Source organism: Haliotis cracherodii, unplaced genomic scaffold (assembly GCF_022045235.1).
Source record: "Haliotis cracherodii isolate W230 unplaced genomic scaffold, xgHalCrac1.p SCAF_21, whole genome shotgun sequence".
Taxonomy (NCBI): Eukaryota; Metazoa; Mollusca; class Gastropoda; order Lepetellida; family Haliotidae; genus Haliotis; species Haliotis cracherodii.
Genome location: NW_027266277.1, coordinates 10,209,473 through 10,236,173, shown reverse-complemented (window position 1 = coordinate 10,236,173; position 26,701 = coordinate 10,209,473). Strand labels below are relative to the sequence as shown.

Below are 26,701 nucleotides of genomic sequence, written 5' to 3'. Positions count from 1 at the left end.
AGTGGAATGTAATAGATCTTGTTGCAGAGGAATGTAATAATGCTGGGTGCAGGGGAATGTAATAATTCTGGTTGCAGAGGAATGTAATAATGCTGGTTGCAGAGAATGTAATAATGCTGGTTGCAGGTGAATGTAATAATGCTGGTTGCAGTGGAATGTAAACATTCTGGTTGCAAAGGAATGTAATAATGCTGGTTGCATGGGAATGTAATAACGCTGGTTGCAGAGGAATGTAATAATTCTGGTTGCAGAGGAATGTAATAATGCTGGGTGCAGAGGAATGTAATAATGCAGGTTGCAGTGGAATGTAATAATTCTGGGTGCAGAGGAATGTAATAATGCTGGGTGCAGAGGAATGTAATAATGCTGGTTGCAGTGGAATGTAATAGTTGTTGTTGCAGAGGAATGTAATAATGCTGGGTGCAGGTGAATGTAATAATCCTGGTTGCAGGGGAATGTAATAATGCTGGTTGCAGAGGAATGTAATAATGCTGGTTGCAGGGGAATGTAATAATCCTGGGTGCAGAGGAATGTAATAATTCTGGTTGCAGTGGAATGTAATAATTCTTGTTGCAGAGGTTGGTTGGTTTGTTGTTTAACGCCGCACTCAGCAGTATTCCAGCTATATGACGGCGGTCTGTAAATAATCGAGTCTGGACCAGACAATCCAGTGATTGATATCATGAGCATCGATCCACGTAATTGGGATCCATGACATGCATCAACCAAGTCAGTGAGCCTGACCACCTGATCCCATTACGACAAGCATAGTCACCTTTTACGGCAAGCATGGGTTGCTGAAGACCTATTCTACCCTGGATTCTTCATGGGTCTGTTGCAGAGGATCGAATGTAAGAAAGTACATAAAATTGTATACATCTGTCATAATCATGTTTTGAAACTATCAACTAAAACCCATGGACGGCCATGAAGATTGTGTTTTCATAGTGTAACAGAACATAATGCATATTATGGGATTTACTAAAGATGTTGCTGTATCCTAATTGAGGTGAGGTGAAATGGGGTTTCACATTTGAGATTATAGCACTTATATTGTGATGTGCCTGCACATGTGTGTTTGTGTGTGTCTACTTGCAGTAGCCTGGACTAATCCTGGTTATACAGTGCCAGCTCAGTGAGATACCATACCAGCTGACATGGATACCCTACTGAGTCCTTGTATTATCCCCTTAATACACAACGCCAGACTGGGTAGCACAAGCATCATCTTCTAACATCTTTTGGTATGACACGACAAGGGATTGAAATCCCCGACCTTTTGTTCTCTGAGCCGACGTTCTATCTATTAAATCACTGAGGCCACCTTCCGAAGCAAAAGAGTTCACTGACTATAGAAGTCCAGTTTCCAACCTTGCCGAACTAGGCTGGAAGTCTGGAATTACTTTTTGGCTGGGCAAACAAGTTTATGCATAGTCCAATCAAAATCGTAACCAACTAGACATCCGGTTTGTAAACAACATGTTCAACATGCAGATTTCGGTTGACTGCAGCATTTGCAAAGCATGTGTACTACCAACTGGGCGTCGACAGATGTTTTGCAAATCTTTTCATGTTTTTAATCAAGACCCATTTTATTACAATATATATCTTGATTATCGATCAGACTGACTTGATTGGGGGCCACATTTTTGTTTGGGGCAAATGCAAGTGATATGAGTGTTGAATCTGAAGGGACATAACTCGTAATAGCCACTGGTTGCGCAACAATTGAGCCTGGAAAGTCTAGTTGGGCAATTGTCGAAACTTGACCTTAATAGTCAGTTAAGACTCGCTCTTGCCTCAGGAAGATGCACTGAGGCGGTCCCTACTGAAGACATCATCTACAAGAGGCAAATACTTCACACAAATTGTTGTATAGAATTTATTCTAACTGTAACAAAACTCTGCACCAAAGAGCACTCATGGTACTGGCAGGTATCCATATTTCATTACCTCTGTAACCATGGTAACATCAGAAACGGATACCAACATATTGCTTAACTTGTTCAAACATTTCATATACACAGCAAATATGCTTATAACAAATGTAGAGATATACAACACATTTAAAATATACAGATCACACCTTCTTTTCATTCTGTTGGACAGCTATTACAAGGTACTGTGTTTGGGGGAGGAGTTACATCAAGTTTTGATTTTGACTATCGGGTTGTAGTTTGATGTGTTGCTATGGAACAATGAAAGTTACACATCATGTTTGTAAGTTTGTTTGTTGTTAAACGCCCCACTCAACAATATTCCAGCTATATGACGGCGTTCTGTAAATAGTCAAGTCTGGACCAGACATTCCAGTGATTGACATCATGAGCATAGATCCATGCAATTGATGACATGCATCAACCAAGTCAGTGAGTCTGACCACCCGATGCCATTAGTCGCCTCTTATGACAAGCAAAGTCGCCTTTTACGGCATAATTATAGTGCCATGGCACTGTAGCTCACCTGGGTATGTAGTCCTGCAGTTGAACTGAACAAAATATTATGTCAGCATAATAGAACATACATACACAAATGCCAATGTTAAGCTTGCTCTGGCAATTTTAGATGAGAAAAGGTTTACAATTTTCATTCCATTTTGAACACAAATGGTAGAGTAATGGCCATAAAAGAGATTTTTTAAAAATGGCTGCCAACTTAATAAAAGTTGCTGCAAAATTGATATTCAAATATTTTCTAATAAATATACAGGACTAAAAACTAATTTCAGAGGAGAAGATGTTTAAGAACCCAATATGCATTTTTTGCTTATTTAAGAACTATGGTCAGAACATTAAGGTCAAATCAATTTCAAAATTTAGGATACCACACACAAAAATTGGAACATATATGTTAGCCCCACTACTAAAATTACTAAACATATGCAAATTTTCATTACATTTTTAAACACAAAATGGCTTCGCAATGGCAATAAAAAGGTTGTTCTGGCAATCATATTGAAACTCAAATTTAGACCTCTTGAACAAATTCAGGGGTTGTCACTGGTCGGGAAAAAGCATGTGCAGTGTCAGCTTTATTGGCCCAGCGGTTTCTTCAAAGATGATGTTTACAGACCTCGGGGCACATTTTGTGAGAAATTAGACCATGGTCAGGTCAAAACAAATATATCTGGAACATGCAAATTCCCTCTACTAACAACACGTACCAAATTTCCTTACATTTTTTAACAGAAATGTTTTTTTAATATGGCTGTAATGGCGGCCATTTTGAAAATCAGATTCTAAGATCAAGAACAAATTTGAATGTCATAATTTGTGGGAACAAACGTGAAGTTTCAGTGTAATTGGTCCAGTGTTTTTTTGAGGACGAAGCACACACACAATAGACGCAAGACAAACAGCCTATGACATAAGCTCACATGAAATTCAGTCAGGTGAGCTGAAACTAATTTTGGCTGTGCAAAGTAAATTTTTCACCAATGTCACTGGCCGCTCTACAGAGAATTTTCTCTGCATCATGATACATATTGTATCGTGATTTCACTCTTGTAATATGAATCGCGACTTGTATATCATCTCAGCTCCATTAGCTATTCTGTTCCATAGAAGCTGACCTGTACCAATTACAATGCTGCCATTTAAGATAATGAAGATTATTTCATTCTGCATAGGATTCATTTAACGAATATTTGAATGTTTTGACATAAAATCTTTTTGATGCAGTTACATGATAGTTATTGCATCATCAAGTACTATACAATGCATACTTCATGAGATATCTTTCACATACACCACCACATAACAGGAATCACTGTATCACAATCTAAAGCGTCAACAATAATTGCATATCCAATTTAAACCCCTCTCCTGGTCCTTGGATGTCCTCACTTCCTGATCATGATCAGACAGGAATCACTTGTCGTACCTAGACGCGCACTGATTTGCTGTGCAGTGCTGTGCAGTGCTTTGTCACTTATGAATGTCAGAAACCATTGAGCTGACTCATAATAGTCCTATAAATGACGACTTGCACATCTCCAGAAACTGACCTAAGTGACTTCTGCTGTTTGTTGCAGTGAAAAGCTGTGTCTCCTGCAACATATCTAGCATGTCTGACTTCGGATGTCGGTTTGTGATTCACAATTGCTTTGCATTTAGATTCTTTTAGGTTCTACATGTTCCAACACCATCTGATTTCTGATTCAGCATACATTCAGGAATCTGTCATCTGCTGGTGTCAATAAGTGTATAACTTTGCCCTCAGCTTGTTTCATACAAATCACTTAAATTTGGTCCAAGTTTGGTTTGGCCTCAAGACACATTCTGTGGCAGCTCTTCCTTACAGAACCATTTCAGCTCTGCCTCAAGACACCCGCAGAACCATTTCAGGTCTGCCTCAAGACACGGAACTGCGTTTCAGATCTTCCTCGCAGAACCATTTCAGGTCTGCCTCAAGACACGGAACTGCGTTTCAGCTCTTCCTCGCAGAACCATTTCAGGTCTGCCTCAAGACACGGAACTGCGTTTCAGCTCTTCCTCGCAGAATCATTTCAGGTCTGCCTCAAGACACGGAACTGCGTTTCAGCTCTTCTTCGCAGAACCATTTCAGGTCTCCCTCAAGACACGGAACTGCGTTTCAGCTCTTCCTCGCAGAACCATTTCAGGTCTGCCTCATGACATGGAACTGCGTTTCAGCTCTTCCTCATGACAAAGAATCATTTCAGCTCTGCCTTAAGACGAGAAGTGATTTTCAGCTCTTCCTCGTGACAAAGAATCATTTCAGGTCTGCCTCTAGACAGAGAAGTGAGTTTCAGCTCTTCCTGACGAAAAAGAATCATTTCAGCTCTGCCTCAAGACACAAGTGTGTTTCAGCTCTTCCTGAAGATAAAGAATCATTTCAGCTCTACCTCATGAAACAGAACTGCGTTTCAGCTATTCCTCATGACAAAGAATCATTTCAGCTCTGCCTTAAGACAAAGAAGTGTGTTTCAGCTCTTCCTGACGACAAAGAATCATTTCAGCTCTGCCTCAAGACACAGAAGTGTGTTTCAGCGCCACCTCAAGGCATGGAGCTCTTCCTACCTGTGGTATCCTGAACAGGTAAAAACATCTATGTCTCAGTATCTAGTTATCCTCAGCATCTGTTTCTGTTGCACCCCTGCTTGCACCCTGTGACCCCACGGTCTTGCCTGCTGCATCACGTTGTAGCATTCTTGTAGTTTCCTGGGTCCCAGTCTTGGGTGTTACCACTGCCATAGCAACTGTATCCTGTCCTGTTACCATGGTTACATTTGTTGTATCATGCATGTTGACTTGGGCTGCATCTGCTGCTGTGTGTGTTTTGTGCAATGTCCCGTCCACCAATTCCTGGGATAAAGAATCCACAGACCCTCTTCCTAAAGTCTCCACGTCTTTCGACAGCGTTGACAAATCTGCCAAAGTGCTCGCCGCAATGTGAATCTTCTCTGCCTCGTCAACCAAAGAATCGCCATCTTGACCAATATTCTTTTCGACAGACGATATAATAGCTGAAATATCGCTAGCAGTTACAGGCTGTCCATTGCTATCGGTATGTACAATGTAAGTAGTAGAAGCATCCATAGAACCAGAAGTAGCAAAATCGGTATCTTCAGTTACCTCTTCTACCTGGACCCCAACCAGACTCATATCCCCGGTGGCGCCATCTACATGGGCCAGGGAATGAGTCTCCGCCAGCTCAAGGGTCTGGAAGGTCATGTTACAAACACCACACATGTAGGTGTACTGCTCTTCAGTTTCCTTCTCGGGCGACGCCTGTTTCGAGCTAATTGGCTGACACTTATGACGACGGAGCGAGGTGGCAACGGTAAACACCTTCCCACAAGCATTACATGTGTGCTTGCTGATGCCGGTATGCATTGTAATATGTGCGTTAAGGTTGGCCTTGACCTTGAAACCACGACTACAATAGGGACACTTGAATGGACACTCTTTCTCATGGGTGAGTTTGTGTCTGTGGAGACCAATACGATGGGCAAATGTTGACGGACAGGCATTACACTTGTAAGGCTTGGCTCCAGTATGGGTGTTCATGTGATCATTCCAAGATTGACGGTTGTGATATTGACGCAGGCATATGACACAGCGGTATGGCAGTTGACGGTCCTCTTGACGTTTGTGTGTCTCCAGGTGAAACTTTAGTTTGTGAGCTTCAAAGAACCTCCATCCGCAAGTATCACACTTGTGTTTCTTGATCCCAGTGTGGCGTTTTAAATGTGTCGTCAAGTAGCGTTTTTCAGAGAACTTCTTACCACAGACATTGCAGGAATGGTTTACAGATGGCTCGGTCTTGGGCAGCAGACTGACGAGACTGTGAGCCCGACGTTGATGTCGATGAAGTTCCAAATGACACCGGAACCTTTGTGAGCAAGTTTTGCATTCCACAAATGATCTACTCTCTTCTGCAGCTTCATCAATGTCATGTTCGTGAACTTTGTGGGAGGCGAGATCATCTTCTGTAGGGAAGGTCTCGGGACAGTATTCACAAACGTATTCACCGCGTTTCGTAACCATGATCATGCAGTCGTTCCTGTCCCGCCCCTTATAGATGACAGTGTCGCCTTGCTGGACATGATCTTCAGCAGTCTTCTCAACCTTGATTACTCTCTCTGCATCTACCCCGCTACTATCTCTGTCCTCATCATGAACATCATCATCATAACCACAATCGGATAAGTCATCTTGCAAATCAGTCTGAGTCTCTTCTTCATTTCTCTCCAAACTTGCTTTAATTTTCTTCTTAATCAAATTCTTTATATCAATATTGTTAAGAGTTCCATTGTCCTCATGAGCTACTGGTTCCATTCGACCGTCTGCTTTAGCTGTCTTGTCATCTGCAAGATCTGGTGCACATGACGTCTGCTTTTCCGTCTCAGTTCCATCAGATCCCACATCTGCATCTTTTGTCTGCTTCTCACCATCTTTTGCCAGAGGAAGTCCATCCACGAGAGGGTAAGAATAAGACTTTCCAGACAACAAACTAACTTGCTTTTTGGAAGAGAGATCCGGAATGTTTCCTTTAGAATTATTCTGGTCTGAGGTGGAATGTGTTTGGGGAGATTTCCTGAGTGGAGAGATTGGCATGTTCGCTGATTCTGTTCTTTTCTCGGGTGTCTTGATGTCAACCATAACAGTCAGAGGTTTGGGAGACTTGGTTGGGGACACAGAATCATCACCTACTGGACGCTTGAACTCGATAACCTTCTTCACTCCAGCCTTTGTTATCCACTGAATTTCTGCAGGAGAGAAATCAACACATACTAAATTTTGTTATTTCATTTTAATACAATCAATCTTTGTTTGTTTGTTGTTTAACGCTGCACTCAGCAATATTCCAGCTATATGATGGCAGTCTGCAAATGATCAAGTCTGGACCAGACAATCCAGTGATTGACATCATGAGCATCGATCTACAGCGGTAGAAACGAACATTTTTAGTCTACAAGTCCTTTTAATGATAACATATAGCAAAACCTTTAAAAATGGCAAATTTCTGCTAGTCCTTATGATACCTTAACTATTGGGCAGTTTGGCAAGGACTACAGGACTAGTGCCGATTTCTAACGCTGATCTATGTAATTGGGAGCCTGACCACCTGATCCCATTCTGACAAGCATAGTCACCTCTTAAGACAATCATGGGTTGCTGAAGACCAATTCTAACCTTGATCTTCATGGGTCTTATATAATTACACAATTCTTTTTAGTCGTCAATCAATATAAAATCATTATCATCTCAAAGTTGACCAGCTGATCTGTAGACGTTTTGTTCTTACAAATAAGTGAGTGAATATTGTTTCAGCTGAACTCTTCCTATTTAATGATTGCCTCTGGATAATCTGGGACAGGCAAAGAAGTGGTTGATAGCATGAACAACAATCACAGACACTTTCATTTCAATCACCTCTTACAACACAATAGGGGGCAGTGGGGTAGCCCAGTGGCTAAAGCTTTTGCTCGTCATGCTTTGAATGCGTGGGTTCGATTCTCATCATGCGTACAATTTGTCAAGCCCATTTTTGGCGTTCCCCGCCGTGATAGTGCAGGAATATTGGTAAAAGCGACATAAAATCATACTCACTACAACACAACAGAGTTACTCGGGATGTATTCAGCCCCTGAATCCCCAAAAGGCTCAAAACATGATCTGACCAAACAGGCAGTATGGACTTTTCAGCCAATTCCAAGACATAAATATCGTGGATGCCAAGTAATTAAGCATTTACCAAGTAAACTGTGGTTAGGGTGTTAGCATCAGTACTTCACAATCACATTGGACAACAATGAGACACAATCAACAATTGTTTGCTTAATGGTCTGTCTGGACATCCAATCCACCATCTTGTTGCATTGTTCCAGCTGTCTAGAGCCTGGACCAGACAATCCACCATCTTGTTGCATTATCCCAGCTGTCTAGAACCTGGACCAGACAATCCACCATCTTGTTGCATTATTCCAGCTGTCTAGAGCCTGGACCAGACAATCCACCATCTTGTTGCATTATCCCAGCTGTCTAGAGCCTGGACCAGACAATCCACCATCTTGTTGCATTATTCCAGCTGTCTAGAGCCTGGACCAGACAATCCACCATCTTGTTGCATTATTCCAGCTGTCTAGAGCCTGGACCAGACAATCCACCATCTTGTTGCATTATTCCAGCTGTCTAGAGCCTGGACCAGACAATCCACCATCTTGTTGCATTATTCCAGCTGTCTAGAGCCTGGACCAGACAATCCACCATCTTGTTGCATTATTCCAGCTGTCTAGAACCTGGACCAGACAATCCAGTGAGGCAATGACCCACACCATCGGCAGTGTTTGATGCTGACCAAGGTTTGTCAGTGGTCCAAAGGCCCAACACACAGAAAGATGTAATGGTCCTGTTGGATCTCTACTAGACACAAGGGTGCTGACCAAGAAAGGTTTTCTATCCCAGATACTTCATCACGTCCATACAACAAATGAGCAGGCGTACTTAGAATGAGAAACCAGTCAGGAAGGTGACCACTGAACCACGCAGGGTTGTTTAGGATGCTGAGCAGCGTTAGAAATTGGCACCAACCTGCCCAATAGTTAAGGTATCCAAAGGACCAGTAGAAAATTGTCCTTTTCAAGGGTTTCTCTATATGTTATCATTATAAGGACTAGTGGACTAAAACTGTTAGTTTCTATCGCTGCTGAGGCTGCTGGTGTTGCTTAGAGTTTAGAGTCGATATATCACTGATTTAAAAAATCATACAAACTAAGATTACTTTGTTCTAGCCCAAAATAACACTACACCACCGGACCAGCATTTATTTAATATTACTGGTCCTTAAAGACGCATTTGTGGTAGGAACTACAAGACTTGGACCAGCAGGCCACTGTTAGCGTCGAACACTGATCGGGGTACAATGACAAACAATCAACCACGTCACGGAGTCTAACCACCCAATCCACTTACCTCTCCAACCAGCATTGACTGCTGGGGACAACTTCTAGCCCAGAATCAGGAAGAGAGGTGAAATGGGGTTTAACGTTGTGTCCAAGATTACTGCACTTAATGCCACTTATATAGCGACTGCATGTACGCATGTGTGGCTGCTTGTACTAGTCCGGACTGATGCCGATTTTTGGTGCTAGCCCACTGAGATACCATGCCGCAGTTTTAAAATGAATACCCTACTAAGAAACAGAATACTGACTCCGATCCAATCCATCCCTGTTCTGTCCCCTTAATGCTGAGCACCAGACAGGATAACAACAAGTACTATCTTTTAACATCTTTTGGTAAGACATGACCCAGGATCAAACCATGACCTTCCCCTCTCTATCCACTAGACCACGAGGTGTTCGGACTCCCATGGGGGTCAACTCTCACGACCATGAACACAATGAAGTAAATAGATACCAAGTCTGCCCCTGAAATACCAAGCTTAGGCTCCATCTGCCACAAAATTATATTCAACTGTTACCCAACAGCATCTTAACCATATGTTAAGTCTTAAATGTTCCAGTTTCAAAGCTGATGGTAAAAAATCATCATTGATATCCAGAAATTACTCACGGACAGCTTTTTTACTCTTTAAATCCCTCTGTTGAATATGGTGTTCTATCTGAAATACAGGAATAGCATAATTAAGAAACATTCACCTCCTGTGAGGAACTCTTTTAAAAATACCATAAGCGATCATAGCAATCATGAGAATGAGCAAGTTATCTTTAGTTCCAGATAAGCTTCATATTTGCGTAAAAAATACAATTTAGTTTTGTTTGTTGTTTAATGCTGCACTCAGCATTATTCCAGCTATATGGATGCAGCCTGTAAATAATCAACTCTGGACCAAACATTCCAGTGACTGACATAATGAGCATTGATCTGCATAATTGAGATCCCGTCAGTCACCTCTACTGGCAAGCATGGGTTGCTAAAGATCAAACCTAATTTTCACTGGTCTGATATACACCAAACAATTTACCATCCAAAGTCACCAGTTTATTTTGTATTTCGTTACAGATTTATATTTACTGATCGACTGTAAACATCATACATGACACAGTTCTGCTGCAGTTAATGATACAGAAAAGCACAACATCCTGCCTTCTTTAACTTTGACATAAAACTACCCTAGTACATGGTATTCTACTTTTGCATGACAACGCCCCGGTTCCCAAATCGAGAATCACACAGGCCGCCATATGTGAATATGGATTCAAACACTTAAATCACCCACCCTACAGCCCAGACTTATCCCCCAGTGACTATTTCCTGTTCCAGGAAATGAAATCTGCCCTACGTGGAAGACGCTTCCAGGATGACGAGGACATAAAGGCTACCACAGAAGCGTGGTTAGAGGGCCAATCTGCAGATATCTATAAAAGTGGTATTAAAAGCTTGAAGGACAAATGGAATAAGTGTACTGAGGTGAACGGAGATTATATTGAAAAATAAAAGCGCAAAAGATGTTCTGCGACTTGGTCTTATATTGAAGTTGCAAAACTTATTGAATTCCCCTCATAAGTCAAACTCAACATTTTTGTTTAAGCACAACTTCTAATTGTATCAGATATGACCTAAACACTATATGGAATGCATCATCAAAGTCAAGAAAATGGTAGAAATATATATCCCTGCAATCTAGTAAAGAATGTGTCTTATCCTTGGTATGTATCAGATGCTTCTAGTTCTACGCCTCAGATGGTAATAAGTTTCAGTTAGACACATCAAACTCTAGGAAAAGTTGAACTCTGTTTCTGGTCCCCAGGAGTTTGAGACAACAAACGATGCCTGCATTTGCAGAGATGCCAAAATAATCATAATTTCTAGCTTAAAATTACACAATGACGCCTGTCCTCCCCCACATTAGGATTTTTGTCTTTTTTTCCCCCATGAATTCTGTTAATTCTGAACTCTAACACCACATTGCCTTTCTGAAAAACAGTTACTATATTTGACGTAATAAGCGCCCAAGTCGATATGTTCTAATATATTGGCTAGTGAACAATCCCAATTAGAACTCCTTCCGATTGATCAATGTACACAAGACTTATTTATTATGTGTTATATGCACCCTCAATTATATGCAATTAAATTCTGGAAAATTATGTCTGTCGTATATAAACATTTTAGGCTGTCAACATAAACCATGAAAATTTAGGATCTTTCAACTCTGTTTTTTTTCACCAAAATAATATTCTAATAAGAGCCCCCTATTTCTAATTTTGAGAGTGCCCTGGGTGCTTATTACATCGAATATGGTAATTAGTGCCGTATGATGAATTTAAAGAAGGTGTGAAATTTTGACCATACATTTCACTTGCATCTATGCCTAACGAAAGTTTCAAGGCAAAAACCTGCATTGGAGATTCTATAAGGTGACAACCATTCCAAAACAATACCATTACAATTCACATGAAATTACTATTTCTTTACTGATTGGGGTTGGCATCTTTGTATCTGGGGCTTCTGTGAACATTGAACACAGAACCCACTCACATTGCTGAGGATGGACCAGGCTCGGCACACGCCTTGGATGGTTCCGCTGATGGCGATCTTGTCCGCAGTTTGGAAGCACGCCACACTGGTCATGGTGGGAAGGTCATGGGTGATGAAGTGTCGCATGCCCTGGATCTGCAGCAGGCTATCCTTGACCAGGGCAGAGACTCCACCCAAAACCTGCACGACAGAACATTGACATAATACATTGGGGGCATCATGAAGAACTGCTAAACATTACATTGCTTTGTAACTTCATCATGTTGTTTGGGCCAACAGAATCCTTTTTTTCACAATCTTATTTTCCCTAATAAAATTATACATGTCAACATGGTTAACATTTTAAAAAACAAATATTAGAAAGATTTTACAATTGTAAATTTTACAATAAGTTGTCTATATATTTACTTATCCCATCTCACACTATGCATTTCTCATTCTTCTTTCGATCCTAAGAGGAAACATGCTTAAACAAAGGTTTCCAGCTTCTACAAAATGTCTGCCATCTTGGCTCAAACAAAACACAATACACATACACATTTATACACGTTTCCTCCCGCATCTACCGGTGATTAGGGTAAAAAGTAACCAATGATACAACTTCAAATTTTTTTAATGCAATGGTCGGAAGAAATTGTATATGAAATTATTATTTTATCAGAATAATACATTCCAATATCACCGCAATTAATGTTAACATTATTGAATGAAATTTGTTTGTTTTACAGACTAGATTAGTCCAATTACATGGACAGGTAAGATTAACATAATGCAAGTTTAACAAGGTTGAACTTTTACCAGTGATTGTGTTGATTCACCGCTGATTGCGTACACCCAGTTGTCAGTGACACTTGACACTGAGTGAGATTTCTCAGTTTGCTATACACGTCACTAATTAGTGGTAGATGGGCTTGTCGGTGATCAGATATCAGTTCGCGATATCCGTTATTTCGCTGTAGAGAGTTCATTATGTGCGTTAATGTTATATGATAATAAATAGGAAATAAATCAGGGATTTTCTAACAGTTTGTTGTATCCGTATTTTTGTTCTATCTGTGTTTGTTATATCCGTGTTCTACTGTTTATATTACAGCATGCTAATTTGGCCTCCTAAAAATAGCAAACAAAGAAATAATAATAAAAAAACTAATTTGCAGTTGAACAGTTTGTACCTGATCTACCATGTCCACTTCACTCTGAATACGGTATTGGATGTAATAAGCGCCCCGCTCTAATAAGCGCCAACGGCAATATTTGCTAATATATTTGCTGGTGAACAATCCCAATTAGCACCCCTTGCAATTGCTCAATGTACACAAGACTTAAATTTATTTGTGTATAATACACACTCGTGTGTTATATGCACCCTTACTTACAGGCAAATAAGTTCCGGAAAAATACATCTGTTATGTATAATACACACAAACTTTTCTTTTGTATCAATTCAGGCTGTAAGCATAAACCACAAAATTTACGATCTTTCAACTCTTTCACCAAAATTATATTCCAATAAGAGCCCCCTATTTCTAATTTTGAGAGTTCCCTAGGCGCTTATTATGTCAAATATAGTATAATATGTTTGAACCAAACCTTTTCTCCAGCCTCTGGTAAGGCAAGAAGAGAAGCGAGATTCACATTGGGAAGACCTGTGGAGAAGGGAGACGACTGCTGGGGGTTTGATGTTGGGTCTTCATCATCATGCGTGTCGCTGTCCAACTGAGCCTGTCGGCATGGCAATGTATAACTACAGTCGACCTGAATACCTGTACTGACCCGGTTACAAGAGTCTTTTAACAAAGAGGCTTGAACACCCCTATCCGCTACCACAGAAACACTGTTATGGTCAAGAGGTTTGGACATGGATAAGACTGAATGTTGCAAGGTTTTGTGTAAACTGGCATTATAGAGATGATCGCCATGGTCACCAGAGTCTCCATGGCAACTGCTTTCACTCTCTGGTATTTCTTCATCGGTGTTCTGATAACTGGAACAACAGCCAGTGGAATGATTGTTAGAAAGAACATTTTCCGATTCGTAGAGAACAGATATCGTATTAAGAGTTTCATGTGATGGATAACTACTGGATTGAGAGCTAGGACAAGAGTCACTGTTTCCAAGAGCAGGTTCGGGAGCACTGCTGGAAACTGTCTCTTCAACTTCACCAGACGGAGACACACATGAATCAGTTTGGACTGCCGAAAGTTGAACATTAGCGATGTTATCGTCACTTGTTGGCCCTGATCCCATGTGAACTGAACTGCCAGTTCCACCCTCCTCTTTGTCCTTATTTAAAACTGTGTCAGCACAGATAATCGCTACTTCCGTGGTGACTTGTTTCAAAGGAGCTGTTGGCAATTCGATTGCATTCTCCAGTTGTGTCCCAGGCTTTGAGAGTTGTGTTTTGGGACTTGTAGCTTTGCTGCGGAATTTGGGCTTGAATGTCACTCGGGCTTCGGCAGCCTTTTGAGTCAGTTTCCTTACACGACCTGAAAACCTTCGACCTTGGTCAGGGGTCAAAGTCAGAGAAAATGTATCAGCAGATTCAACAACCTGATTGTCAGATTGATCAGATATGTTTGGTTTCCTTTGCCAGGTGTCCTCATCTTCAGGATCAGCTACTTTGCTTTGTCCAGACATAAAACCTGGTATTTGTTCATCAAACTTCTGTGTAGATTTCCTTCTGCATTTCTTTTGAGGAGTTAATTGTGCATAATTTGATTGCTGGCATTTTCCATCTTCTTGCTTCTGTTCAATGTGTGCTCTTTGATTAATTTCTGTCTCAGTACTAACTGGAGACTCTTTCGATTTGGACAATAATTCTTCGTGGAAACCAAAAGACGTTTTTCCTTGATTAACTTCTGTCTCTGTACCACCTGGAGACTTCTTAGATGTGGGTAATAATTCTTTCTGGATACCAGAAGTTGGTAAGCTTGACAACTTGTCTGACTTCCGCACACTGTGATGGGATGATCTATCTTCAGGACTAGAAACAGGCTTTGTTTTCTCACAGATGGAAGATCTGGTTCTAGGGCTACTGACGGAGGCTGTTTTCTCATTGCTCTGTGTAGATCGTGTTCTTGAACCAGTGCTTGTCTCCAGCTTTTGTGAATCTCTGCTCTTCCTGTAACCAGTGTTAAATATCTGTGTCATCAAAACAAGTAAGGGAATTAATGTCAAGGTGACTCTTCTTCACACTGGACAAAAGTTCCTTTTCTAAGCTTTCATTATCATGTTGATACAGCCGAGCCTCGTTATCTGGAACCCTGGTACCCCGAACCTTTTCTCCGGTCTCAACCGCTTCACTATATAATGTTCATGTCTCGTTATCTCAAATGACCGAGTATCTCTCGAAGTTACGGTACAACACGGGTCCTGCTTGGTTCGAGATAACAGGGTTCGAGTGTACATGATAATATGTAACATAAACTTTCAAGAATTTGAATATTCTATATTACTTAGCCTGCTCTGACAGTATGCAATTTGCTTCTACTATTCGCTAACCACAACACAGAGTGACACCGACTAACAGGAACACACAGTTGACTGCAGTCACAATTCATTGTAAACACAAAGCTACATACTGTTGTCGCATATACTCTAAAAACTACCAGCCCCCCCTAATTTTTGTCAGTCCCAACTTTAAACAAATAAAAAATGTATGAAATTTACCAGCTTTTAATTCTTTCAACATCATGTTCATTTCACCTCTGAAGTAACTTGGTTAGATCTATACAACATTCACACAAAGTTCAGTCACAATTTTCTCTCTTTTTTAAAATCATTTCAAGACAAAGTCACTACAAATATATATTTAACCTCAAAGAAAAGCAAAATATGATTTCCTGGCACAAAAAATAAACAACGGGAAACCTTGATGGTAACAGACAAGCCGACTTTGTTCGAAATATAACGAATGAGAATATCGCCAATGTTTTGTTCAACATCTAAGATTTATAAGGTACTCTATTTGCCAGTCACATGAATTTCCGGGCCAAGCCTAATTTTACTGCCAAAAAAACCTGGTAAACAGGAACACTCAGCAGTAGAATGGGTGGTTTACAATTTTAAAGAAAATTTGTACGACAAACAAAACATATGATTGATTTTGGTTTTGGTTTGTTGTTTAATGCTGCACTCAGCAATATTCCAGCTGTATGACGGCGGTCTGTTAATAATCGAGTCTGGACCAGACAATCCAGTGATTGACATCATGAGCATTGATCCAAGGAATTAGGATTGATGACATGCAGCAACCAAGTCAGCGGGTCTGACCACCCGATCCTGTTACAGGTCACACCTGTTTGATGTGCATATGGCATGTATGGTAGGTTATGAAGCTCTTCTCTCCAATCCATTGTCAGACACCTTCATCACTCTTCCAGAATGCAGTAAACAATTTACGACTTAGAGTTTTGTTTCAAAGGATAGAAGTAGATGGGCCGTTTGCTGTACTTGAGTAAAGTTATCATACAACATGTCAAATAATTGATAAAGTAATGGAGATAGCAAGGGTTATCATGGTTATAAGACACTTAAAAAATAATTCTAAACTTATTTCCAAAACAGAGAGCAATGAGGGAATTGAGTCATAACTTCCGAGTGCCACAAATTGTGATTCTGAATGTAAGCATGGTGAGTGAGACAAAAGAGTAGATGAACAACCCGATGACAGACAGCTCTGCTATCACTATGGGCTAGCAAATATAGCAGCACTGTCTGGAATATTTCAAGAAATATTGCATTTCATTTGTTGCCTTGGCCTCTTTCTAAAATGCCCCCCTGTCCCTGCTAGGCCAACAAGTGCTCCACAGAAAGAGTGTAAGTGATTATGCTTTTAGCAATATTGCAGCAATATCATGGCAGGGGACACCAGAAAAGGGCTTCACACATTGTAACCATCTGGAGGATTGAACCTGGGTCTTCGGCGAACGCTTTAACCACTAGGCTACCCCTCCGAGAAAAAGAAGGATTTACTCAGCATCCTATTGAACTTAGCACACCTATGCTTCCCAATGTTTTTAAAGAAACAAAACCTGCCATCTTTTCCAGACACTAACCCGCTCTGCAGAGTTCCCTGGTGGCCATCTTGGATGTCTTGCTTCTGCCGTTTCCTGCCTCTGTCCGGTGGCTGCAGGGCATGTTTACAACCAGTCTCCTGGAACATCATCACAAAATACACCAGCTTATCGCAGACGATTCATAGACAGACCATATGATCAATTATGTGTACAGTTTTTCTTCCTGGCAATCAAATAAAAAAACAGTCTTCTAACAAGGGCCAATAAAAGAATACTTGTTTCAGTTTAAATGAGGGTAAGTAAAATTTAAATAATTTTTTTTCTAAAATATACTTTTTATTTGCTTGCTTCATGAGTGAGCGAGCTGGGTTTATATTCCAGTGATGTCACGATGTGTCAGGTTATATTCCCCGATTCCCCCCTACCCACACCGATTATAAATGACCGGTCTCTTACACAATATCATCACATTTTATGCATTTTTTTTATTCTAATCATGTTCAAAGAGTTAAGGGGCAGTCGGGTAGCCTAGTGGTTAAAGTGTTCGCTCGTCAAGCCGAAGACCCAGTTTCGATTCCCGACATGGGCACAATGTGTGAAGCCCATTTCTGGTGTCCCCCACCGTGATATTGCTGGAATATTGCTATAAAAGCAGCGTAAAACCATACTCACTCCCTCAAAGAGTTAATCTTTAATCATAACAAAATTAAACTGAAATTATTTGGATGGAATAAATGTTGGCTGTTAGGTTAAAACATCAACATGGGAATGCCAATGAATGGAGGACGCCATTTTGTTGAGTTAGTTGCGAGCAAAGCGACATGATCTTCCTTGTGAAATATACCTGATGCCCTCTTTTCCGAGCCATATCCAAACCCGGAATGATCTGTGAGTTCCAATGGTGACTATTTGTAACAAAGGGTTGTATGGTTACACTACTGAAAGACTGTCATAGTCATGTTTGTATCTTGAAAGAAGGTTGACATGGTTGCTCGCGTCTGACAAACAAACCCAGTCATGTGCCCTCGTCTTACTTCCGGTTCACGGTACATCGGTTTGGTGGTAGAGCTACCATCGTTTGTGCATGGCGTAAGAGCGTCTTTTAAATACTTCTTTTTGTGTTTTTCATCTCCAAGGTTTTAGCAGAGGGGCGAGCGGTCGGGCGGGAAAAGTAATGAAAATGATCTTTATTGTAGAATACCTCTTCAAAATATAAATATTTGACAATTTAAACAGATGTATGATCGACTATTTGAGACCAAGCGAACCCCCAAACCGAAATTTAAACACATTGTGGAAAAGGATCTGAAGAAGAAAGCACATATAGATATAAAAGAAACCGTCACCATAAAGTCAAATTGCAAACAAAACACTTTCTTACCATCGACCTATTTCAAGTCATAAAATTCGAACCAGTTCTAAAAGTTTACAACAAATAAACTTATGTCAAAAAGAAAGGTTTACCAACTGAAACGTTTCTACTATTTTGATAACTCAAAAAAATCCATATAAATTAAGACTCAAATCCAACCAAAGGAATTCGGTGACAAAATGCAGAAAAATGTATTTTTGTGTGTGAAAAACGTGCATTTTGCCCAAACGACTTTGGGCTGAGTAGAACGAAATACACGTGCAAAAGTACTGTTTCAAGCTGATGACACGGCACATTATGAACACATCAACCAAAAGTACCAAGAAAATATGCCAGGTTTAACCGCTATACAGAGAGAGCCGTTGGTATGGCGCAACAAGGAGCAACGCACGCCGCCATTGCAAGAAAGTTTCAATGCACCCGTGTCACTGTTACCTTATTGATGCAACGTTTACAACAGACAGGCCAGACATAGCGTACCCCACACCAAGAAAACAGACAGGCCAGACATAGCGTACCGCACACCAAGAAAACAGACAGGCCAGACATAGCGTACCGCACACCAAGAAAACAGACAGGCCAGACATAGCGTACCCCACACAAAGACAACAGACAGGCCAGACATAGCGTACCCAACACAAAGAAAACAGACAGGCCAGACATAGCGTACCCAACACAAAGAAAACAGACAGGCCAGACATAGCGTACCCAACACAAAGAAAACAGACAGGCCAGACATAGCGTACCCCACACCAAGAAAACAGACAGGCCAGACATAACGTACCGCACACAAAGACAACAGACAGGCCAGACATAACGTACCCCACACCAAGAAAACAGACAGGCCAGACATAGCGTACCCAACACAAAGAAAACAGACAGGCCAGACATAGCGTACCCCACACCAAGAAAACAGACAGGCCAGACATAGCGTACCGCACACAAAGACAACAGACAGGCCAGACATAACGTACCGCACACAAAGAAAACAGACAGGCCAGACATAGCGTACCCAACACAAAGAAAACAGACAGGCCAGACATAGCGTACCCCACACCAAGAAAACAGACAGGCCAGACATAGCGTACCCCACACCAAGAAAACAGACAGGCCAGACATAGCGTACCGCACACAAAGACAACAGACAGGCCAGACATAACGTACCGCACACAAAGAAAACAGACAGGCCAGACATAGCGTACCCCACACCAAGAAAACAGACAGGCCAGACATAGCGTACCCCACACAAAGACAACAGACAGGCCAGACATAGCGTACCCCACACCAAGAAAACAGACAGGCCAGACATAGCGTACCCCACACCAAGACAACAGACAGGCCAGACATAGCGTACCCCACACCAAGAAAACAGACAGGCCAGACATAGCGTACCCCACACCAAGAAAACAGACAGGCCAGACATAGCGTACCCCACACCAAGAAAACAGACAGGCCAGACATAGCGTACCGCACACAAAGACAACAGACAGGCCAGACATAGCGTACCCCACACAAAGAAAACAGACAGGCCAGACATAGCGTACCCCACACAAAGACAACAGACAGGCCAGACATAGCGTACCCCACACATGGGCGGATACAGCTTTTTTGAAAGGGGTGGGGGGTCACAATTAAGATCCATTTATTGTCTTTGATGGTAATTTATACAGAAATAAATATTTTTTTCGAAATAAAAAGGGGGGCGCACCCTGTATCCATGCCCACAGAAAGAAAACATACAGGCGTAGAATCGGGAGACCACGGGTGACCACGCCTACTGAAGACCGCAACATCCGGCACATTCAACGCTCCACGAAACAAGGAGGAATGAAATATTCGTAAAAGTCCATTTCCCCTAAGCATCAGTATTACATCCTTCAAGCCGATGAAGAAAAGGAAGGACAGAAGCGCAAGTACTGTATCGATCACTATCGATCATTGACTCCACGTTGAGGATCACTATCGATCAGGGACTAAGGTTTGTTTGTTGTTTAACGCCACACTCACCAATATTCCAGCCATATGACGGTGGTCTGTAAATAATCGAGTCTCATGAACATCGATCCTCGCAGTTGGGATTGATGACCTGCATCAACCAAGTCAGCGACGTGACCACCCGATCTCGTTAGTCGCCTCTTACGACAAGCATAGTCGCCTCATATGGCAAGCATGGGTTGCTGAAGACTTTGTCTTCCCCGGATCTTCACGGGTCCAGTGACTAAGGACATGGATGGATTTCAAGCCGCCGGAACAAGTCTGTGGCATCTGTGCAGAAAAACATAGACGCCATTACAACTTGCACACACTCATTGCTGAATGTTTGGTATTACTGGTAGATTCCTCGGACGAACACCTGGCTGACTGAGCCGTACCCTGATATCGTTGTTCATTCCTTGTATCGACCGATGTCGGCATGGCTATTTACAGGTAGCCGTTGGCACGGTAGGGTAGCTAGCGGTTAAAGCAGTCGCTTGTCACTCTAAGCCCCGGATTCGATTCCCCACATGGGAACAATGTATGAAGTCCATTTCTGGTGTCCGCCGACGTGATATTGCTGGAATATTGCTCAGTGGCGTAAAAACATTCCTACTCACAGGTGTGACATATCTTGAAGACTGCTTACTACGACGTTTAACTATGTTCAGTCACTCTCGTGCGACGCACATCAATGTGCACAATGCCTGTTAACTTGTAAAGCGTACGTAAAATATTTGGATATTCTTTACATGTTTGTTTCTTTACGGAATTTGTTCATCTTACTTCACCATACTTTCCTTAAGCAAATTGTGTGAGTGTTTGATGTTAGCGGTAGGATAGGCCATGCTTTCCCTTTTCGCGAACAACTGGTGTCATCACTGGTTTTAAGTGATCCATTTATATAATTTGAATCGCTGTTTTACCTTTAATGCCCAATGTAATCAGCGGATAATCGAGACTGGTTATTTTCTGGCGTTGATGTTATATTTTAAAAGAAGAAGAAGAAAACTCTACTGGAATACACCTACTTTAAAGAGTTTTCCTAAATATGTATTTGCCAGCACATTTATGAAATAATGGGTCAATGCATACGAAGCCAGTGCTTGAATCCCGCCATACCGCTGGGTTAACTTGTGTAGGCTCATCAAAGATTTAGTTCAATAATTGTCCAGCCTGACGTAACGCTAAATGAAGAGCCTTTGTTTATGGTGCTGGTGATAAGTAATGTACCATGATGTTTCCCTGAGTTAAAGTCACGCCCGAATTGTTTCAACTGAATCAGAATTATTATAAGAACTATCACTGAATTTGAAGAGTGCACATCACAGATTGAGACTGAACTGTCATTAATCACTTGACCGAGTGTTCAGAAGCAGCCTAAAAAAATATGTCAACTATGCATGGCGAAATTATAGCAAAGTTTTCTGCTATATTCAATGTTGTGCCTTTACTGTTATTCATATACGGTGTAAACTGTCAGTTTTATCTACTTAAAAAGGTTCTACTTATCAAATATAAAATACTGATAATTATATAGTGAGCGTGCTTGCCAGGACCATAGGAAAGTATCCACCTAAGAATGATTTCCCACTTATAATGTTTCTTCTTAACGAAACTGCTCTGCATTTTTTGATACAAACATATTTGGGAAAAGACCAACCCATGGTCTAGTGGTAGAGCACCCCACATTGACGCCCCGCAGCCTTTGCAAGTTGAGGGGTGTGAGAAGAGGCATTGTCATGACGTAGTAGAACTCCAGCAGTCAGCATTCCTTTTTGATATAATCTCTCAGGCGATGAAGCAAATCAGCGTAGTTGTCAACGGTAATACTCTTTTGACGTTCTAAGTGATCATTAAGGATCACACCCTTCGCATCCTAGATTACAGTGGCCATAACTTTCTTCACTGATCTTGAAGACTTTTGAATTCTTTGAATAGAAGTAGAATGGTGCCATTCCATGGATTGACGTTTTGACTCGAGATCATAGCGGTAGACCCATGTTTCATCACCCGTTACAAATCTCTTTTTGAATTTGGCGAAATTCTCTTCAATTAGATCTAAATTTTCTCTGGCAATGTCAGTTCTTTTTCCCTTAAGATCACAATTTAGAAACTGTAGCACCCAACGAGCAGATATCTTATTCATCTGTAAATGTTCATGAATAAAAGTTTCAGTGGATCCATGGCTTAGACCCGTGTCTTCCTCAAGTTCAGCAATGGTAATATATCTATCTGACTGTATACGTTTTTCTATGTCCTTGATTGAATCTTCAATGATGGAAGCTGAAGGACGTCCAGACCTAGGGTCATCATCAAAGCTTGTTCTACCAGACTTAGATATAGCCGTCAAACGTTTAACAGTGGAATAGCTGGAGCACATATCCCCATACACTAGTGTCATGCGGTGATGAATTTCTTGGGAAGTACTTTTCTTTCAAGTCAAAAACTTGATGACTGCTCGGTTCTCGTTCTCTTCCATTTCGGTGTTCATTTGGACCCGTGTCACGTTCAACTGGCTGTCACTAATATACACACGGCCTACATACCAAATACACTTGAAATGAACTGCTCAAACGATGTACTACATTGACTAGTTTACTTTGTTGAAAAGTTATTCAGGCTTTTTGACCCGCCCTCGTATTCCCCAAATCGTTCGAAAAGCGTGTCTTCAAGTATGTCTTTCATTTTCTTAGAGATAATGATGTTTGGTCAAAATTACAGTCGGGGTTTATACCTGGAGATTCCATGCAATGTCAACTCACGTACTTATACTATGAGATAGTTACTGCTTCAGATAATGGTAAGGAAGTAATAGGAGTGGCTTGTGATATAAGTAAGGCATCTGATAAGGTATGGCACAAGGTATTATTATGTATAATAAAAGCAGTGGGCATCAATGGAAATTTATTGAAAAGGCTCCAAAGCTGTTTATCCAATCGACCACAGAGAGTAGTAATTAATGGTCAGGCACCCAACGTAAAATATTTAGCAGCCGGTGTACGTCAAGGATCTGTAGTGGGTCCTTTGCTTTTTCTTATTTATATGAAGGAGATTGATGATAAAATTATGCAGTCCAATATACGACTGTTTGGTGATGATACTTCACTACTTCACTGTATGCAGTAGTCGACGATGCCTTGACTACAAGCATAATACATGATGGTATTCTCCACAGAATCGCAGAATCGGCTGATAAATGGCAAGTTTAATCCAGAGAAGACTGATACTATTCAGTTTTCACGCAAGCGTACACCTAGTCATAGAGAAGCTTTGTCCATGACAAAGATTATTAATGATGTAGTATCTCATAAGCATTTAGCAAAAGAAAAAGAAGACGTCCAATGGCATGATATTGTTAAGAAAGCTAGCTCTATGATAAATTACTCGAGGAGTTATAAACACCGCTTGACCCGGAAAACGCTAGAAACAATAAATGTATCTTTTATTTTGTCTGTATTCGACTACAACTTCAATATATGGGATAATTGTACATCACAGCAGGACTTACTCTCAGAGAAGGTCCCCATTGATGCCTGGAGAACATATGTGGTGCAACACGTGGTGTGAGCCATAGTACATTACATACAGAATCTGGTCTGAACTGTCAGCCCCTCGAGACGAATAGAGAGTGAGTGAGTATGGGTTTACGCCGCTTTTATCAATATTCCAGCAATAACACGGCGGGGGACACCACAAATGGGCTTCACACGTGACCATGTCGGGAATCGAACCCGGATCTTCAGCGTGACGAGCGAACGCTTTAACCACTCGGCTACCCGACCGCCCCAATAGATAAGTCAAGGAACTATGGTTTTATTATATATAGATAAACAGTATTGCTCCAGAATATCTGTGTGATCTCGTTCCGCGTCAGATAGATACAGATAACTATTCCAAATTAAGAAATGGTATTTTGTTACAAGAAGTAGTTTGTAAGAATTCGCTTTTACAGAAAGACAACTATCCGCCTTTGGATCTGTTACCAGATGTCGTTAAGTATTCTCGTAGACACGCTGGTTTTAAAAAGGCATTGAATACTTCTGAAAATTGTATATACTTTTACTTAAATTACGTTACTCGATATTGTCAAATTGTCCATGCTCGTTTAAGAACTGGATGCAGTGATCACAATGGTCATAGATTTGAAAAACATCTTTCAAATGTTGCAGCATGTCAGTGTGGTTTACACCTGGAGTCTCCTCTTCACTTCCCTCCCCCTTACTTGTCCTGCTTATTATTAGAGTGTGTGAGTGATGTTTTACGCCGCTTTTAGCAATATCCCAGCAATATCACGGCGGGGGACACCAGAAATGGGCTTCCCATGTCGGGAATCGAACCCGGGTCTTCGGCGTGACGAGCGAACGCTTTAACCACTGGGCTACACGACCGCCCACTTAACATTAGAAGTTCAATGTATTACTCCATTAAGGGTTTTGATCTGAAAACAGCATTGCATGGTAACAGGAATTCAACAAGAGATGATTTTATAGAAAATAGTGGTAGGTTTGTATACTTAGTACAGTAGTGTTGGTAACATGAGTGATCTTCTTATTATATAATTTGTATTGTTTCTTGACCTTAAAGTTTGACATCAACATAAAAGCAATTATGTACCAGGGAGCAGTATTTACATAAGCCAGTTAGGCTTGTTTACCAATCCCTTTCAAGTTCAGTGTTAAATAAAATGTGTTTCATATGTATTCCCAAAAGCGTCGTAAAACCATATTCACTCACTCTTGCTTTTTTATTTGTTATTTGTATCTGATTAAATGAGTGAACAGGCTATAGTGAGTCTTTGAGCGTTACGATCGTGGGTGTGTACCGCTGTGTATTGATTGCAGACATCATCAACTGAATTTAACGCTCTATTATCATAAGATATTTGTCATTTCTAATCAAAATTCTCCGTCACTTCAATGGTTCACCTGTATTGCATCTTGTCATTAATCATGTGAGCGCTAAGGTATTATTGATTCAATAATCACCATAGGCAAATAAAGTGTTTACACTTCGCACTTAACTTTATTGGACAGGGTGTTGCCTGACTGTCCACTACCAGATGCGTACAACAATGTACTATGGAGGCCGAGGTGGGCCATCCTGTGACGCCAGACTCTCCACTTCCAGCTGCATACAGCAGTGTACTATGGAGGCCCAGGTGGGCCATCCCGTGATGCCAGACTGTCCACTTCCAGATGCACACTGCAGTGTACTAAGGAGGCCGAGGTGGGCCATCCTGTGATGCCAGATTGTCCACTTCCAGATGTATACCTACAGTGTTCTATGGAGGCCCAGGTGGGCCATCTGTGATGCCAGACTGTCCACTTCCAGATGCACACTGCAGTGTACTAAGGAGGCCCCAGTGGGCCATCCTGTGATGCCAGATTGTCAACTTCCAGATGTATACCTACAGTGTTCTATGGAGGCTCAAGTGGGCAATGCTGTGATGCCAGATTGTCCACTTCCAGATGCACACTGCAGTGTACTATGGAGGCCCAGATGGGCCATCCTGTGACGTCAGACTGCCCACCTCCAGATCGATTTTGCACAGCAGTGTTCTATGGAGGCCGATGTGGGCCATCGTGTGATGCCAGACTGTCCACTTCCAGATGCATACTGCAGTGTACTATGGAGGCCCAGGTGGGTCAACCTACAAGGTGGTGTTACGAGGTTGCCAGACTGTCCACAACCAGATGGATATGATGCAGCAGTGGACTATGGAGGCCGAGGTGGGCCATCCTGTGATGCCAGACTGTTCACTTACAGATCGTTTTTGCACAGCAGTGTAGTATGGAGACCCATGTGGGTCATCCTATAAGGCGATGTTACGATGATGCCAGACGGTCCACTATCAGATCGGTTTTGTACAGCAGTGTAGTATGGAAGCCGAGGTGGGCTCTGACATACGTTTTGTTTTAATAAACTTCGGAACTTTAATGCATGTTTCTTCAAAAGGTCAGGGAGTCTTCAGACTACCATCACAAATTGGCATAACAACATCGCGCATCGCATAGCAGCATCGTGCATCGCATAGCAACATAATCCCGTCCATCGCATCGCAACATCAGACAGCAACATCGTGCATCGCATCGCATCGCATCGCATCGCATCGTATCATTATTCCTCGCACCGCACCGCACCGCACCGCATCGCTTCGCATACTGGCAACATCTTACATCGCATCGCAACATCGTGTTTCTAGGTTTGTCATGCCCGTGCTCGTAGGTTTCACCAAAGTGTTAAACATCTAAAACCTGCATCACTTCGGGCTTTCCACCCACACGCCTTTTTATAACTGCAATAATGTTAAAACACCATTAAATCCAACTCACTGACTGTAATATTCATATCATATCTTCTGAGGT

At 41.5% G+C, this 26,701-nt stretch overlaps 1 protein-coding gene across 1 annotated transcript; it reads right to left on the bottom strand.

Moving 5' to 3' along the window:
• Window positions 1-1,934: 1,934 nt before the first annotated feature.
• On the bottom strand, window positions 1,935-17,970 carry LOC139470898 (uncharacterized). The gene is made up of 6 exons (XM_071253227.1): window positions 17,832-17,970; window positions 17,027-17,124; window positions 13,560-15,090; window positions 11,970-12,149; window positions 10,041-10,089; window positions 1,935-7,231 (listed from the first exon to the last, which is right to left on the bottom strand). Exons 1-6 carry the CDS (start codon window positions 17,853-17,855, stop codon window positions 5,082-5,084), a joined length of 4,032 nt encoding a protein of 1,343 aa, XP_071109328.1. The 5' UTR covers window positions 17,856-17,970; the 3' UTR covers window positions 1,935-5,081.
• Window positions 17,971-26,701: the final 8,731 nt, after the last annotated feature.

Coding starts and splice junctions, on each gene's coding strand:
- LOC139470898 (XM_071253227.1), bottom strand. CDS start 17,855: ATGGCTCGGAAAAGAGGGCATCAG. Junction 17,125..17,831: donor CTCGGAAAAGAGGGCATCAG/GTATATTTCACA, acceptor ATGATGTTCCAG/GAGACTGGTTGTAAACATGC. Junction 10,090..11,969: donor CCTGGTCCATCCTCAGCAAT/GTGAGTGGGTTC, acceptor CCTGTATTTCAG/ATAGAACACCATATTCAACA.